The sequence below is a fragment of the Acipenser ruthenus genome, chromosome 39 (assembly GCF_902713425.1).
Source record: "Acipenser ruthenus chromosome 39, fAciRut3.2 maternal haplotype, whole genome shotgun sequence".
In the NCBI taxonomy this organism is placed as follows: domain Eukaryota; kingdom Metazoa; phylum Chordata; class Actinopteri; order Acipenseriformes; family Acipenseridae; genus Acipenser; species Acipenser ruthenus.
The window spans coordinates 6,517,870-6,533,932 of NC_081227.1; the positions used below are offsets into that span (position 1 = coordinate 6,517,870).

A 16,063-nucleotide genomic window follows, 5' to 3' on the forward strand; every position below is an offset into this window, starting at 1 on the left:
CAAAGAGATGTTTTTTTTATTAAATTACATCATCTTTTAGCACAGAACTTGGAGGGTAGTGGTCTCTGCAACCTCAGCCCTGGGGTTGAATCCTCAGTCACTACAGCGTGTTAATGCCTCGGGTGGACCTTGCTCCTCAATGCTGAACCCCTCAGCTCAGTCAGTAAGCATTCTTTTCCCCTCTCCCCTGGAGACTGTGTGTGTTCCTGCAGTTTGTCGTCAGGGCACCCCACCTTGTGACACCTCTTCTAACCAGTCCATCTGGTTTTTCACTCTTAAATAAACACCTTTCCTGTAACAGACGATAGTGCAGGCTCACGATACAGCCTTGTACCTACCTGGGGAACTGTGCCAAAGTCTACCACACAGCCCAGCAACCCCAGAGCTAGAATTAGCTTGTGGTCTCCAGGTAACAAACTGTTGTCCTCAATTACCAGATCTTCAAAACTGAGATAAAAGATCTGCTGCAAATCGCACCTACACTTTTACAAAAGAACGTGCTTGAGGAATGCGCCTGATGAGTTGAGCTCTGAATGAAACAGGACAGAAACCTTTTCACAAGGGAACAGAATACCTTGGAGTACCGGGCCAACACCCACACACCCACACAATGGCGTTGTATTTCAACACCACCCCGCGCAACAACAGCCTCATAAACCACTCCAAGCAACATGAAAACAATGCGGTTCCGTTCATTTTTAATCACTGTTAAACATAATTCTCCTTCTTCTTCTCTTTGCATTTGAAACACTTTAGCCTTTTAACACACACCCCCCACAGGGAATTAAACACAATCACAAACAGGTCTTTCAAACGAGGAATGAAAGCAGACCTCCAGCATGGCAAGCACGACAGCAGAGACTGGGTAAAAAAATGTGTGTGCTCTGTCTTAATAACAGCGAGTCGTGTGAAAAACACAAAAAACAGACACACTGGCTAAAGCGCCTGTGTGCATTGCTTGAGATACATTATTCTGTGAAAAGAAGTGTGGGGAGATACAGACATAATGTAGATTAACAACGCGACAAAACTGTCAGAAGTGCCCTGGTATCGCAAGGCAGGGACTTCACAATACAGATTCAGCTGGAAGTATGACTCATGTCAGACCCGCTATTCTGTCACTGGGGTGCAGGGCTACAGCCTGCATTAAGCACCAGTGATTGCCTTGCCAGCTCCTGGGAGACTCCTTGCCTGGTTTAGCATGCCCTCGCTGGCAGGCTTGCCTCTTGTCCTGGCGGGGAAAGGGTGGGTTTGTGGTTCTACTGAGGGTCCGGAGTCCGTTTCGGGGAGGGTGCTGTCGTCACGACAACCGTGGAGACCGGTTTGGGGGAGCCCGAGGCGGTTCTCTGCTGCAGATGCTGAGTTTGGACGGTCTGGATTCGAACCTGAACGACGACAGAGAAATAAGAAAAAGAAAATAAAAAACTGCTGTCAAACTGCATGCAGATTACCCCCTCCGCAATAAATGTATTGCATGGGCAACTGGCCCACAGTGGAAAAGCAGGCAACTGGGATTCAAGTTTAGAAACACTAAAAGAAACTGAAGAAACTCAATGACTAGAAGTCGACTGCAGACGTTGAAAAAAGACTAAACATTTCTCACTGAATTTATTTAGTTTCTTTTAGTATTTCAAGTTTTTTGAGGTTTGATTCAGTGATGAAGCACAGGGAGCGAGTGAGGAGTTCAGAGCTGATCGCACACGAGGACTAAAAGGCGAGACCGCTGGTCAGTTCGGGCTTCCCTGTAATTCAATCAATAATCAATGAATAATCAATGGCTCACTGACCTGCGTGGCCTGGCCCTGCTGCTGCAGCTGCTGGAGTTGCTGGGCCGTGACGAAGCTGACTGGTTTGTTCCCGGCGATCAGCTTGGTTCCTGCTGGCATCGTGGTCAGAATGATATTCCTGCCCAGACTGCTGATACTGCGGACAAAAGAGAACACAGCCACTCATTCAGATCGTCCGTGTGTCTGTGTCTGTCTCTGTGTCTCTGTGTCTCTGTGTCTCTGTGTCTGTCTGTGTGTTTGTGTGTCTTCTAAATAGTCCAAAACGAGATTCTGTTTAAAAAAAAAAAAAACAAATCAACACATGAGCTATAAATGAATCTGGGGGAAAAGAAATACTAAAAATCTGAACTAGTTCAATCTCCTGTAACGAAAACTCATAGCTAACGCACAAAACCATCTATAAATGAATGCTTTCTTGTGGATTGATGTCAACCCGTGCATAGAACGAACATGGCAATTCTAGAACAGCAGCAGCACATTTTTCTGTTTCTGAGCAGTTCCCGATCCAATCTTCGTTTTTGTGATTTATAAGAAGTTTGAAAAGTCGTGTGTAGTGCAGGAGGTGACATCTCTTATAAAACGAGAGACACTCTCTGCACACACACACCGTGGATTACCTGCACCATTCGAATGACTGTATCTGTGGCACTCACTTGGTCCCGATGTTGCCCTTGAGTAAGGGTGCTGTCACCATGCTCTTCCCTTTCAGAGGCTGGCTGAGCACAGAGAGAGGCACAGTGATGCGAGCAGGCAGCTTCCCCTGAGCAAACACAGAAACACACACTGTACAGTCACGTCCGCAGCGGCACCCACAGGGGCGCAGCGATTCACTGTGTGCCGATGAACTGCGAGGCTTTCTTTACATGATCTACCGTATCGGGACCCCAGACCACAAGCACAGCATAGCTCACCATATTGCAACATTCGTGTATCGTTACATCCCTAAACATTGTATTGCACTGCATTGCACTGTAAAAACACATTGCACCTTCTATAGTATAGTACAGCTCTGATTCCTGCTGGATTCATACAGCAGACTTTATATAAGACTATATTGTAGGAATCAGAGTGTCCCACATGCCTGTTAGCATTGCTCATCACTCAGTTTCATTCAGGTGTGTATTATCTTTAAGCAAAGAGGGACAAATTCAGATTGATGCGTGGTGCAGCTACAAGAGCGTGGCTCACCTGCTGTGCGGTGGACACCATCGTGGCGCTCACCGGCACCTGCCTCATCGTGGCCGTTCCCGCCCCCAGCGAGAAGGGCGTGCCAGTGCCCCCCTTGTGGCCGCCCATGCTGCCGGTCGCTATGGTTACCGTGGCCGCCCCAGAAACGGGGGCCCCCGACGACGCTGGCACCTGCTTGCCGCCAGCCGTCGCCACGGTGATGGTCTGGCCCGGTTTCTGGGGGATGACCCCCAGGCCTGGCATGATGCGGATGGTGGTGGCCGGCTTGGTGTCGGCAGAGGTGGCGGCCGCGATGGTCTTGCCTTTCTGGTCGGCCATGGTGACGGACAGCGCCGGCATCAGACGGATTGAGGCGGCTTCCGATTTGACCAGGCTGGTGGCACCCCCGCCGATGGAGCTGCAGGCTGCCTTGATGGCGGAGACCGTTTCGGCCGCGGAGGATGACGTCACGTGCAGAGTGGCGGACAGAGGCCTGCCCCCCGAGGAAGCTGCGGCCGCTGCGGCGCTCAGCATGTCCGGCGTCAGCTTGACCGTTGTGACAGGGGACTTGGTGAGCGTGGCCATCATGTCTGGAGTGATGCGGAGCACCGTCTGCCCCTTGGAGTCCGTGGTGATGGAGGAAGGGGGCAGCCGCAGCACGTCCTTGCCCTGGATACGCAGGTTCGTGGCGGTCAGAGGGATGCCAGCTCCTGCCTGGGACTTCATGCCCAGCTGACCTGTGATGGCAACCTGGGGGGGAAGGAGGAGGAAGGGAGGAGAGAGGGTGGAATAGCTTTTTACTATTGAGTTCAATTCAATTATGACCAATTTACTGACTTACTTAACTAATTAACAAACTAAAAAAAATACTATTTTTTTCACATTGACATTTGTATACACTTATAGTATTTTCCAATCCCCTAATCCCTTTCCTTTTCCCCAACTTCCCCCATCCTCCTCTTCTCTCCTATCTCTTCGCTCTCTCTCCTTTCCTCCCCTCTCTGGTACCTGTTTGATGATGTTCTGCCCCGCGATGCTCTGCAGGACGGTGCTAGGTGTGGAGGTGTGTGCCGGGCTGCCAGGGGAGCTCAGAGAGGATTTGGTGACGGTCACTGCCGATGCCAGGCCGGTCACCGTGATGCTCGTCTGTGTCCGAGAGGCCTGAACCTGCACCGGGCTCCCGGCGGACTGAGTGCGCAAGGGCAGAGTCACCACCGTCTGAGGAGAGCAGAACAACGAGCTGTCAGACCAGCCCTACCCACGACGAAGCACATTACTGAAAAGACCGGAGCCAATCTGTGGAGCTACTCCCATTAGCACAGACGTACAAACAGGCGTCACATTCATGCTGTGAGGAGAATCGGTCCATTCAAAGCAGATTTATCATCAGGGGCGTGACTGTTCACTTGATCATTTCATAACTAAACAAGGGGAGTTCTGAAACCGAGGAATGGATACAAGTGTACAGCAGGGAGTAAACTAAACTGAGAGGCATCGCTGTCTGAGGAGGTCAGTCCCATCCAACCATCCATTTATTAACTAGAAAAGTTTGAACATGTACACGGTCCAACTTACATCTTCAAAAACGATTAAACTGAACTGAAGAGAGGTATCAGTTACTTAATTCATTCAGTGCTTAAGTCATCTAGTCTGAGCAGTTCATCTGAGTACGTGCCATACTGATCAGCGCAAGGCAGGTGTTTAACTACAGAGTCTGAATGTTAGTTTTACTTTTTCATTGCACGACTTGGTTAACGGTTTTAGAGACCAAAGGAATTCAACAACATTCTTTTAGTATTTCTAAATGCGAGTGCTCATTAGGTATGGATGACAGCATGCACGACTACAAAGACACCATTTCTACTTGTAGATGTACAGTACACGCACATCTATCTATCTATATATCTGTTACCTGTGTGATGCCCTTGCTGTGTGCCACTGTGACTGGCACTCTGATCTGCTGATGCCCTTGGTGAACCAGCGAGGCCTGCTGGCTGCCGGGTGAGGTGGTGAGACCAGCCTGCGCAGTGACCACCCTCACCTGCGGCAGAGTGCTGGTGACTGAGTGTGCCACCACCCGCGCTGCAGGCTGCATCCCGGCCTGGTGGGGGGGCTGCTGATGAGGGGGCAGAGGGGAGGGCTGACTGGTGCAGAGGACAGAGCTGAGCTGGGGCATCGAGGACGGAGAGACCAGCAGCACACTGGAAACCACAGAAACAACATGAGGATCCGGAGATCAAAGTCTGATTCGTACCACCTCTGCACATGCAAGGAATCTATCTTACTGAATCCCAAAACAAAGGTGCAGTTTACATCTAGGGGTTCAGAGGATTCGGTGCTTATGAACCTGCGTGCACATGAACTGCCTTTAAAATAAAAAACTGATTCCAGCTCCAAACTGGTTTACATGCAGAATTGAAAGTGGATTTTTAACTATAAAAACTCTCAATGGTAGAAAATGTAGTAATACCCAAAGAAAAGGCATAGCACTCTTCTACAAACATTTCTGAGTGTAACTCAATTGAACATTTCTGAGTGTAATTCAACTGAAGTTTCAAAAAATCTCTCGAGTGTTTAACAGACCCCACATTACTGAATTACCAAGAGCAAGTCGTTTGCCCGTAGTCTTTTTTTCCCTCCATTCAAACAATACGAGTTCATTACGGATTGGCGGAAACGCTTTGAAATGATAACACTGTTAAATAATAAATAAATAACATTTAAAATAATACAATTTCATTAAGTTAGCCTTGCTTAAACCTGGTCTGAGTCAGCAGTGGTACAAGCAGATAATAATTACACGGCAGTCAATGGCACACTCCCAGTCTGTCTGCTTGTCACTCTGTTTCCTGTGATCCTGTCCCCTGCGGTACAGCCACTGAGCTGGGCTTACCTCTGGCTGGTCTTGGCTGGCTCAGCACTGGCTGCAGTCTTGCTGGGGGTGGAGGCGCAGGGGGGTGTGGGTGATTTGGGGGTGGCAGGCTGGGACGAGACGCTGCTCTGTAGAGACCCGGGTTCAGCCTGCTCACCGGCACCCCCTCCTGGTGTCTTCGGTCCTCCCTCCTTACTGCTGGACTTCTGCAACACAGGCAGACTTTATTGCATATAGTTTATATTAGAAGTATCCGGGTGGGTCACACAGTGGCGTATCTGCATAGCGCTACTTATTTGTAACCCCTTAGTAGGGATTTATTGATTCCCTTAGTAACCACTACAACACCACCACATTTTCAACTTTCAAAGGGCTTTTTGTGTCCGAGACTTAACCAAATGCATACAGTGCTCCCCCTTTATAACACTAGTCGGGCGCCATAGTTACAAGACCGTGCTATTTGTGTTTGCCTTCTAACAAGTAGAAAAGTGCTGCTGTAATGGAAGCCAGCACAATGCTGCCTTATAACCGATTCTGCTGTATAAAAGAGCTCCTTATAAAGGGGGAGCACTGTACTAGGGGTGTTATATTCCCTGCGCTGCTCATCACACTCCTGCTTGTCTCACTCCTGCTCGTCACACTCTTGCTCGTCACACTCCCCATGCTGCTCATCACACTCTTGCTCATCACACTCCTGCTCGTCACACTCCTCGTCACACTCTTGCTCGTCACACTCCTGTTCATCACACTCCTGCTCATCACACTCCCCGTGCTGCTCATCACACTCCCCGTGCTGCTCATCACACTCCTGCTCATCACACTCCCCGTGCTGCTCATCACACTCCTGCTCATCACACTCCCCGTGCTGCTCATCACACTCCTGCTCGTCACACTCCCCATGCTGCTCGTCACACTCCCCATGTTGGCTCCACCTGGTTAAATACAGGATTTTAAGCTCAGTTTCCACTCACAGGTTTCGGGGCTGGCTTGGGTTTCTGCTGCAGGGCTTTCTTCGCCTTGGCAGCGGCAGCCTGTGCCTGGTGTATCCTCTCTGAAAGACAGGCACGGATAGTGGGGTTACACTCCTGGCTGCTGGACACACTTACCGATCACAGACCAAGAAGACAATTCAATCCCCATGAATACAATTCAGTGTACAGAAGCGCTGTCCTCACCGAACTCCTCTTCACTGCGGTCGCGGTGCAGGTAGATCCACAGCTTGCGTCCGATATCGTACTTCACACAGGGGTCCTTCTCATAGTGCAGCCTGTCCAGGGCTCCGCTCACCACTGTGTTCACCTGCAAACACACACACAGGTACATGAACACAGGCACACACACACAGGTACATGAACACAGGCACACACACACACACACACACACACAGATGCACACAAACAAACAACAAAGACATTGAAAAAGACTCCTAGGGGAAACATTTGTCACTGAATTTAAGTTTATTTTAGTATTTCTAAATTCAGCCCCATTCAGTATTTAACACACAGCAAAAGTTTAAACTGTCTCTCAGTCAAAAAGTCCCAAGCTATGCCACTGCCGACAATGGCCGGGAGTTCCCAGGGGGCGGCGCACAATTGGCCAAGCGCTGCATCGGCAAATCCTGGAACTTAAAATATATTCCCCCTTGGTAAGCTGTAGATCCGCTGCAGTTCACAGCACCAGTAATAGAACAGTTTAAAACAGGAAACCCACACTTAATGGGAGTCAATGCAAAGTCCTCTTCATGAACACTATAAACATGCCTGTTTGTGTGCATCTGCATGTGTGTCTGTGTCTCACCTGAGCACTGGTGACCTCCGGTGCTAGGAACTGCGAATCCTTGAGCAGCTCACAGATCTCCGCGCGAGTGCCCTCTCCATTGGGCAGCCTGGCCGCAGCGTCGCGCACTGCAGGGGGGAGATCAAAGGCATATAAAAAAAGACAGCTTTCTATTAATATTCTTACTGTTATAATAATGGATAAGCAACATAGTTGATTATAAGACTCCCCTTGCATGGCAGTTTGATCCACTCCTGGTTTTACTAGGAGCTTAGTAAGACACACCTGAGCTTGTTCCCTATACACTGTGGCTGATCAAGCTCATAGTAAGTCCCATCCCTGGGATCTCCAGGTCCTGCTCCTGGCACTCACCCAGCGAGAGGATGGTCACGTAGGCTGGCCGGTCCGAGCGCAGCAGGGAGTGCTCTCTGGCCTTGTTCAGGGACGTCTCCTTGTCAAACACGCCCTTGACAGGCCCCACCACGGACTCAAACCCGTGCATGCGGAAGGTGAAGGCCTTGTGAGGCTGGTCATAGCGCTGCCGCTCCTGGGGAGAGGGAGAGGAGTCAGCAAGCTGCCCTGTGCCGTGGAGAAGCACAGCACAGTGCAGCAAAGCATACAGGACAGACTTGTAATACCTTTAGACAACGTTTCAATGAGAAGCCTTTCTTGGTGTGTTATGATAGTGTAAGCATAGTGAAAGCAGGGGAGGCACAGATTACCATGGCGAATCCCAGAGGTGTAGGTCAGACCTCGTTATAAATGCAATAAAGGCATAGAGAAACTGTAAGCATAGGAAAAGAAAGGGAACTGCATAGAGTAATGTTGAGAGAGAAAGAGAAAGTGAGAGAGAGAGATTGAGAGTGAGAAAGAGAAAGTGAGAGACAGAGTGAAACTGAGAGACAGAGAGAGAGAGTGATAGTGAGAGAGAGAGGAGTAACAAGCAGCAGCTCACCTGTTCCTGGAAGGTGCGTCTCTCCTCTACAGTACTGGGACGCACCACATAGTCCGTCCGTCTGCATTGAAAACACACACCAGCGTCAACATGGCCTCACAACACTGCCAATAACCTACCATTATTATAAATAACCACTGGGGGAGACAGAAACCCTACTCACACTCTGGGGGTGGGGGGTATGGAGTCTGACAGCTCCTCACTCTCCTGCTGTAAGAAACAAAACAGGAGACGTTCCCATCACTGAGCCTCTGCACATGGAGCAGACTGCAGAACCTGACCAGCAGAGCCCTGCAATGTCTCTGGACCTGGGCATGTCATTTGGTGCAACCCCCTTGTTGACCAATAACACACCCTGATTTCCATGCAATCTCCTGAGCGATCAACTTGACCAACCAATGAAATGCTCAGCAATTAAATACTAAGCAGCTTCAAACATGGTTTTGATTGGTTCCACTTCATGAGGGCAGCACTGTGATTGGTGGAGCGTGCTGCTGAGGTTAGTCGCATGGCTCTGTGCATGTGAATCTCAGACACACCTTGACTACAGGCTGGTCCTTGGTCTCGAGCCACAGCTGGCAGAGCATACCGAGATCCTTCTCACCGTCCTGGCTGGGGACTGCAGGGTGGAGAGAGAGAGAGAAGGGGAGGTCAGGTTTCATCAGGTATAAAGACATATGATAGATGGATAGATAGACAGAATACAAAGAGATAAGCAGACTGAGATAGACAGAGACAAACAGACAGACAGACAGACAGATAGATAGATAGATAGATAGATAGATAGATAGATAGATAGATAGATAGATAGATAGATAGATAGATAGATATAAATAGACAGGTAAATAGAGACATAGATAGATAGATAGATAGATAGATAGATAGATAGATAGATAGATAGATAGATAGGTCCATATAGATAGATCCATATAGACAGACAGACAGACAGACAGACAGATCAAAAGAATACAGATAGCGATAGATACAGAGTGAGCAGACAATATGATAGACAGGATAGACAGATTAACAGATAGAATAGAATATATAGATAGAGATACAAATTAATGAATAGACTGCAATTCAGGGAAGAAAAATAAGACTCCTATTGTATAGCGGTTTGATCCATTCCTGGTTTTACTAAGAGTTTAATAAGACACACCCAAGCTTGTTGCCTATACACTGTGGCTAAGCAAGCTTGTAGTAAAACCTGGAATGGGTAAAACTGTTATGCAACAGGAGTCTCATATCCATCCCTGTGATATACAGATAGATAGATAGATAGATAGATAGATAGATAGATAGATAGATAGATAGATAGATAGATAGAGACAGATAGATAGATAGATGACTCTTACTGATCCACTTCCACTGCTGTGTCCGATCTTTGAACTCCACAAAGGGGGTGAAGCCACTAGGCAGAGCCATGACTCCCGCTGTAGAGAGAACGAGAGGGAGGGAGAGTCACTTAGTCAGGGCTTGTTTTCAGACTCAAACACACTTACGAAAGGAATGTGTTCCTTATGCATATAAACACAGTGAATGATTCCACTGAGAGCCTCACCTTTGCTTTCTCCACTCAGAAACTGCAGTGCTGACGGTACCAGCTCAGCCCAGTTGGGTGCAGCAGAGAACCACGGGTTCAGTGTGCTGGCTGGGGAGGCCTGCCACTGCTGAACCTTCTCCTCTATCTGTCAGGGTGGGGAGAGAGGGGAGCAGTGACAACCAACAGGGCATAATAACACAATCAATAACCTGCAGGGTGACACATGTGATCCTGCTCGGAGCTTGACTGGGTTAGCGTTCACTTAACCTGCAGGGCAACACATGCGATCCTGCTCGGAGCTCGACTGGGTTAGCGTTCGCTCAACCTGCAGGGTAACACATGTGATCCTGCTCGGAGCTCGACTGGGTTAGCGTTCGCTCAACCTGCAGGGTAACACATGTGATCCTGCTTGGAGCTTGACTGGGTTAGTGTTTGCTCAACCTGCAGGGTAACACATGCAATCCTGCTTGGAGCTTGACAGGGTTACTTTTCCTATGTTATGAACATGATGAAATGGAAACGTGGTAGTTGCCGCATATGGCCACAGGATGGAGTAAGGGAGCCGTTATAATACTGCCGCTCATCTCCCTGGCGCAGGGCGACACAGAGATCAGTGTTCAGGGCTGCGTACCGTAGCTGAGCTGGCCTGGCACTCCAGATGCAGGATCTCCTCCAGCAGACTGAAGAAGCTCACTGCGATCTCCTCCACAAAGAGAGGAGAGCCCTTCACCTCCTCCAGGGGCCTGCAGCAACACAGAGGGGAGAGCGGTGAGGGGAGAGGGAGATGGAGAGAAAGAGGGGGGGGGGATTGAGAAGAAAGGGGGATAGGAAAATGAGGGAGTGTGAAGGGGAGAGGGAGGGAGAATAGGATGAGGGAGAAGGAGGGAGAAAGAGGTGAGAGGTTCAGTAATCTGAGAATAAAGCAAAACGATTCTCTTTGTCTTTCTCTGCCAGCTAGTTCACCCACACCCCTGCACACTCCCGGGTTACACAGTCACACCGCAAGGCTCTGTACTCACTCCTCCTTGACCACCGGCAGCACTGGGGCAGGGGGGGGCTCGGGGGGAGCTGGGGGGCACTCTGGGACCCCCAGCAGCTCGGGAGAGTCTTCTGGCTCCTGTTTGATCAGCTTCATCTTCTTCTTCTTTTTCTCCTCCTTGTCTTTCTCCTTCAGCCTCTTCTTGGGCACTGCCAAGTCAAACAGCGCTGCGAGGGGAGGGGTGGGGTTGGCAATACGCAGAACCAAACATATTCAAATACACTGAAATTACCTAGAGCCTCTCTCTCACTAATTACATTATTGTTACGAAACTGTTCTGAGATACGCATCGCAAATCCTCCACTGCAGGTTCTTAATTAATTCATATCTATTCCTGACAATCAGTTTTTCACGTTGTACAAAACGATCGACTTCATTTAATTCCCTCAGTTCATCAGGGAACTGATGGAAGGGTCTCCCAGTTCCAGCCCCCCAGTCCCACGCACTCACCTACGAGCGAGCCCTTCCTCCCTGCGTTCACGCGAGTCATGATGTCATTCAAGTTGAGGTCTGACGTCATCAGATCAGGGCGGTCCTGCAGACAGACAGACAGACAGAATTATGTGCTGCTGTTTGATATCCGGGCTTTACCAGGATCACACGCTATACCTACCGGCTGCCGTTTCCTTCTCTCTCTCTGTCTCTTCAGCATCAGCTTCAAATCTCCATCCCCCAGCTCTGGCTTTTCTGTAGGAGAAGCAGGGAGTAATCTAAATAATCTATCATTCTACTGATGATGTTTTTCATCAAACTCATAATGAACTGGTCTGGACATGATAATAATTTCTTTTTTTTTGTATCAATTGAAGACATTGAGAAAGACTTCTAGACTAAATGTTTCTCATCAAACTTATTAAGCTTCTTTATGCATTTCTAAATTTAGCACTATAAAACGTTTAATAGTTTTGTATTAAGTACGCTGTTCTTAAGATTTTGTGAAGGTCTGTTCATAAGCTGCTTATTAACTCGCTGTGCTGATTTTGAAATGCAAAGTCGCATCTCTCTGATCTGTGCTTTTCCTATCAGGGTGTCAGTCCTGGGTGTCGTGGTGAGGGTCTCTCACCTGTGGTCTTCATATCCTGCGTGGACAGGCTCGGGACCACCCTGAGAGACACGCTGAGGTTTGAGGGGTGCAGGGGAGAGGGGGGCAGCCAGGACCCCAGGTCTGGGGAGGGAAGAGAGATGTGCTCTTGTTCTATGGTTTACATATCTTTTAGCTTTGGCTACAGTTTAAATAAGATATCCATCTTCACACCCCAGGCTTAATTTAAAATAAATATATACATTCATGCAATCATTTTTTTTTTTTTTTTAATTATTTAAAAAAGAAGAAAGAATAATCCAGGGTGACTCTGGAATCATTCCCGGAGTGGCTCTCCCGTACCTTCCTCATCGGATGACAGGGCGCTGTCCCCGCAATCCTCCTTCACCTCCCGCAGGATCTTGGCCACCCGTCTCTTGGCCCTCTGCTCCCTCTCCTCGGGCCGGGTCGAAGCAGAGGGGTACCGGCGCTTCAGAACCAGATCGGGCCCGCTGCGTCGCGCCGAGTCCAGCAGCTCCTAAAAACAGGCAGCGTCAGGGAACCAGGACATGACAACGCACAAGACAGACAGCGTTGCAATACACGTACAAGCAGACAATCAACACCACCCAACTGCCTTTTAACAAGGCTTTCAACACAGATTCTCAAAGCTCGTTACAGCGTTCGTGCAATTTTTTCATAAAGGACAATCACACCCAATACAGTTACTAAACAACTTAAGACATTTCATTTAGGGGCTTGTAAGTATTCTTCACTTTACAGACTTGCAATAGCAGATTTTTCCTTTGATTAGAATAACTGGCTTCAGAATCCAGCTCATTATGTTAAATGATATTATCTGATGTAATCTTTTAGTGCATCAAAAACATATACAGTACACATATATATATATATATATACACATTAGGACTAAGATGTATTGTATACTGTAGATACAAAGTGCTAAAGCCTGGCCGGAGATCTGAGCTGAGATGTGAGAGGGAGGCCAGTCATACCTTCCTGGAGATGAGGATCTGCTTGAGCAGCCTGTGGTAATACTGCTGCTGGGACTGCAGGTAGCGCTTCCTCTGGGACTTGATGCACAGCTGCCTGTACTGAACCACCTCAGGGTTGAAGTACCCATCTGGGAAGAAAAATAATTAGGCTATTTTTCTTTATATTATTTCTCATCAGTGCTGTAGGACGCCGCCTGACGTGGAAGGCACTTTACACATTGAGTCTGTTTCTGTTGAATCAGATGTAGACACAGATGTAGAATTGCTAACCTAATAGCTACGTGCCCTGAACAAATGCCTAAGAACAAGGCAGCATACAGTGCACAGAGATTTGGGTAGTAAAGGTTTTCTCTATAGAAAAAGTATGCTGGTATGTAGACGATAGCGATTTTTACTCTCTACTTCAAAATTTAAATGATTAAAAAAAAAAACAGTTATAGATTTTCACTCTGAAGTTTCTTTTAGTGTTTCTGAATGGATATGGTGATGGAGGTCGTGGAGGGAGCTGGTGAAGGGGAGGGGTCCCGTACCTCGGAAGAGTTTCTGGGCGATGTGCAGGGGGTTCCCGAAGCGGAAGTTCTCGTCCCCGAACAGGTCTGTGATCACCCGCTCCCGTTGCTCCGCGGAGTCTTCTGGAAACTGCGGCAGGAACTGGAGGAGGTGCTGCCGCTGTGAGTCCGACAGCACGTCATTCCAGGTGCTCGCACTCACCACATCGAAAAAGATCTCCGGCTGAGAGGGGGGGAGAGATAGAGAGAGGGAGGGGGAGAGAGAGAGGGAGGGGGAGAGAGGGAGGGAGGGGGAGAGAGGGAGGGAGGGGGGGAGAGAGGGAGGGAGGGAGAGAGGGGGAGATGGATAAAGGGAGAGAGAGAGGGGGGGAGAGAGGGAGAGATGGAGCGAGAGAGAGGGAGGGAGGGGGAGAGAGGGAGGGGGAGAGAGAGAGATAGAGAGGAAGGGAGAGAGGGGGAGAGAGAGAGAGAGAGAGGGAGGGGAGAGAGGGGGAGAGGGAGGGGGAGAGGGGGAGAGGGAGGGGGAGAGGGGGGGAGAGGGAGGGAGAGGGGGGAGAGAGAGAGGGAGAGGGGGAGAGAGAGAGAGGGGGAGACAGAGAGAGGGGGAGAAAGGGAGAGGAGGAGGGAGGGGGAGAGAGGGAGGGGGAGAGAGAGAGATCAACCAAGAACCTCCACACCCACGGAATTTAACCAACACAACCCTGACACACAAAGACCAATCATCAGCCTTCATTCACTGTTCAAACAGCCAGGTAGGTGCCTGGAACTGAAGCAATAAAGCCCCTGCAAAAATCAGGTACCAACTCATCACACTTATAACAAGACTTTTAACACAGGACTGTGTCTCACCTGCATCTGTAGGTTATTAATTGGAACAAGTTTTAAACAGATTGAGGAGCTGATAATGTATACACCCTGCTTAAATGAGAACATCAGGCCTCAGGGATAGTACTAGTGTTGAACCCGGAAACCTTATATGTAGCCCCAGGGATGCAAATAAGACTCCCATTGCATAGCAGTTTGATCCATTCCTGGTTTCACTGTGAGTTTGATAAGACACATCTGAGCTTCTTACACACAGTGGCTAATCAAGCTCGTATTGAAACCTGGAATGGGTGAAACAGCTATGCAACAGGAGTCTTATTTCCATCCCTGCAGGGGAATCCAATCCCTCACTGGGGGTCGTTGTGAGGACGGTTACAAGAGACCAGAGACCCCCGGTGTTACTCTGGCTGCTTCTGTTCTGCAGGATCCTCATTTTAAACAGTGAAGCACACTGCGATGTTGCTGCTACTCACGTCTTCCAGCAGGTCCTCTGGCAGGCTGACCCTGGTGTTTCCCAGCATGCAGTCCTCCATGATGCGACCCCCGTGCCCCGGCTCCAGGGGGTCGGTCAGCATGTGATCCAGGGCGTCCATCCTTCTGCATGCACACCGCACCACAAAACACGCCGCTGTCCGCAGCAAGGCTGATGTACTCCGTCTGTACGGCGTTAATAATAATAACAGGAACTTTTTTAAAAAGATCTTCTGTTAGCTAAAATTAGTTATGCATATAATTACTTATATTCATTGAGGAATTAAATTATCGCCACTTGGTAACTGAACCACGGTGTGTCTATATTATTACCCAAACAAGATCGCTGTTTACTTTCACAAACCTACTGCAGTCTTACTTGATTAAAATGAAATCCGTTTCTGATTTACCGCTCTACGCTGTGCTCCGGGGGAGTAACTGACCGCTACGTTAAATACCGGATATGTCATGTTTAAAGGGTTTATTTACCTTTTAGTCCAGGAAATGAAATACCCAAGCAGAAACGGAGGAACGTGGGGAATTAAAACACGGACGGACTACTTCCGGTCGATTTCAAACTCTGCGGTACCTACAACCAAGCAAAGGAGAAACTCCGTTCCGAGGTTGCAGGCGAGTGAGCTGCTGCTTGCATTGTTCAGTGTGGTGCAGACCACCCAAGTGACCCGCAAAATAAAACGTATGTGTTAGATTGGATCTGAGATCAATCTTGGCTGGTTCTCGCCCCTGAGTCTCTGTGCAGTTATCATCAGTCACTGGCGCAAGACGCTGCTGTCTGTAGAGTTGAGATTGTATGGACAGTGCAATCCATTCATTGATGGGCTCTTAATTCAAGTTGCAAATGATATCATTTTAAGTGAACCAATGTTGTTTTATTTTCCTTTTATTGATTCGAAATGTCATTTTAATAATTGCAGTCAGAGTTTTCATTGTCCATTATTTCCGAGGATGGGGGGATACGGTGCTAAACCGACAGGTTTATACATTTTAGGGCGGCGATATTGTTTCTCGTTTATTTTGTTTTATTGTATTTTGATGGGTACCCGCATGACTTTGTTTTACTC

The 16,063-nt window shown here is 48.5% G+C and overlaps 1 protein-coding gene across 4 annotated transcripts; it reads right to left on the bottom strand.

Annotated features, from left to right (window-relative positions):
- Positions 1–681: 681 nt before the first annotated feature.
- Positions 682–15,631, bottom strand: LOC117397423 (nuclear factor related to kappa-B-binding protein). 4 transcript variants are annotated; one of them, XM_059009778.1, is made up of 26 exons: positions 15,471–15,631; positions 14,984–15,153; positions 13,707–13,908; positions 13,177–13,304; positions 12,524–12,698; positions 12,203–12,304; positions 11,753–11,826; positions 11,590–11,674; positions 11,120–11,306; positions 10,732–10,843; positions 10,119–10,245; positions 9,913–9,990; positions 9,097–9,176; positions 8,721–8,767; positions 8,558–8,618; positions 7,975–8,149; positions 7,624–7,730; positions 7,002–7,125; positions 6,798–6,877; positions 5,848–6,032; positions 4,867–5,155; positions 3,963–4,172; positions 2,976–3,704; positions 2,441–2,547; positions 1,788–1,923; positions 682–1,385 (listed from the first exon to the last, which is right to left on the bottom strand). In XM_059009778.1, exons 2-26 carry the CDS (start codon positions 15,101–15,103, stop codon positions 1,260–1,262), a joined length of 3,846 nt encoding a protein of 1,281 aa, XP_058865761.1. In that variant the 5' UTR covers positions 15,104–15,153; positions 15,471–15,631; the 3' UTR covers positions 682–1,259. The 4 variants fall into 4 exon arrangements, with proteins under 4 accessions (XP_058865761.1, XP_058865759.1, XP_058865760.1 ...); XM_059009776.1 differs by having other exon boundaries at positions 14,984–15,167; XM_059009777.1 differs by lacking the exon at positions 15,471–15,631 and adding an exon at positions 15,361–15,462 and having other exon boundaries at positions 14,984–15,167.
- Positions 15,632–16,063: the final 432 nt, after the last annotated feature.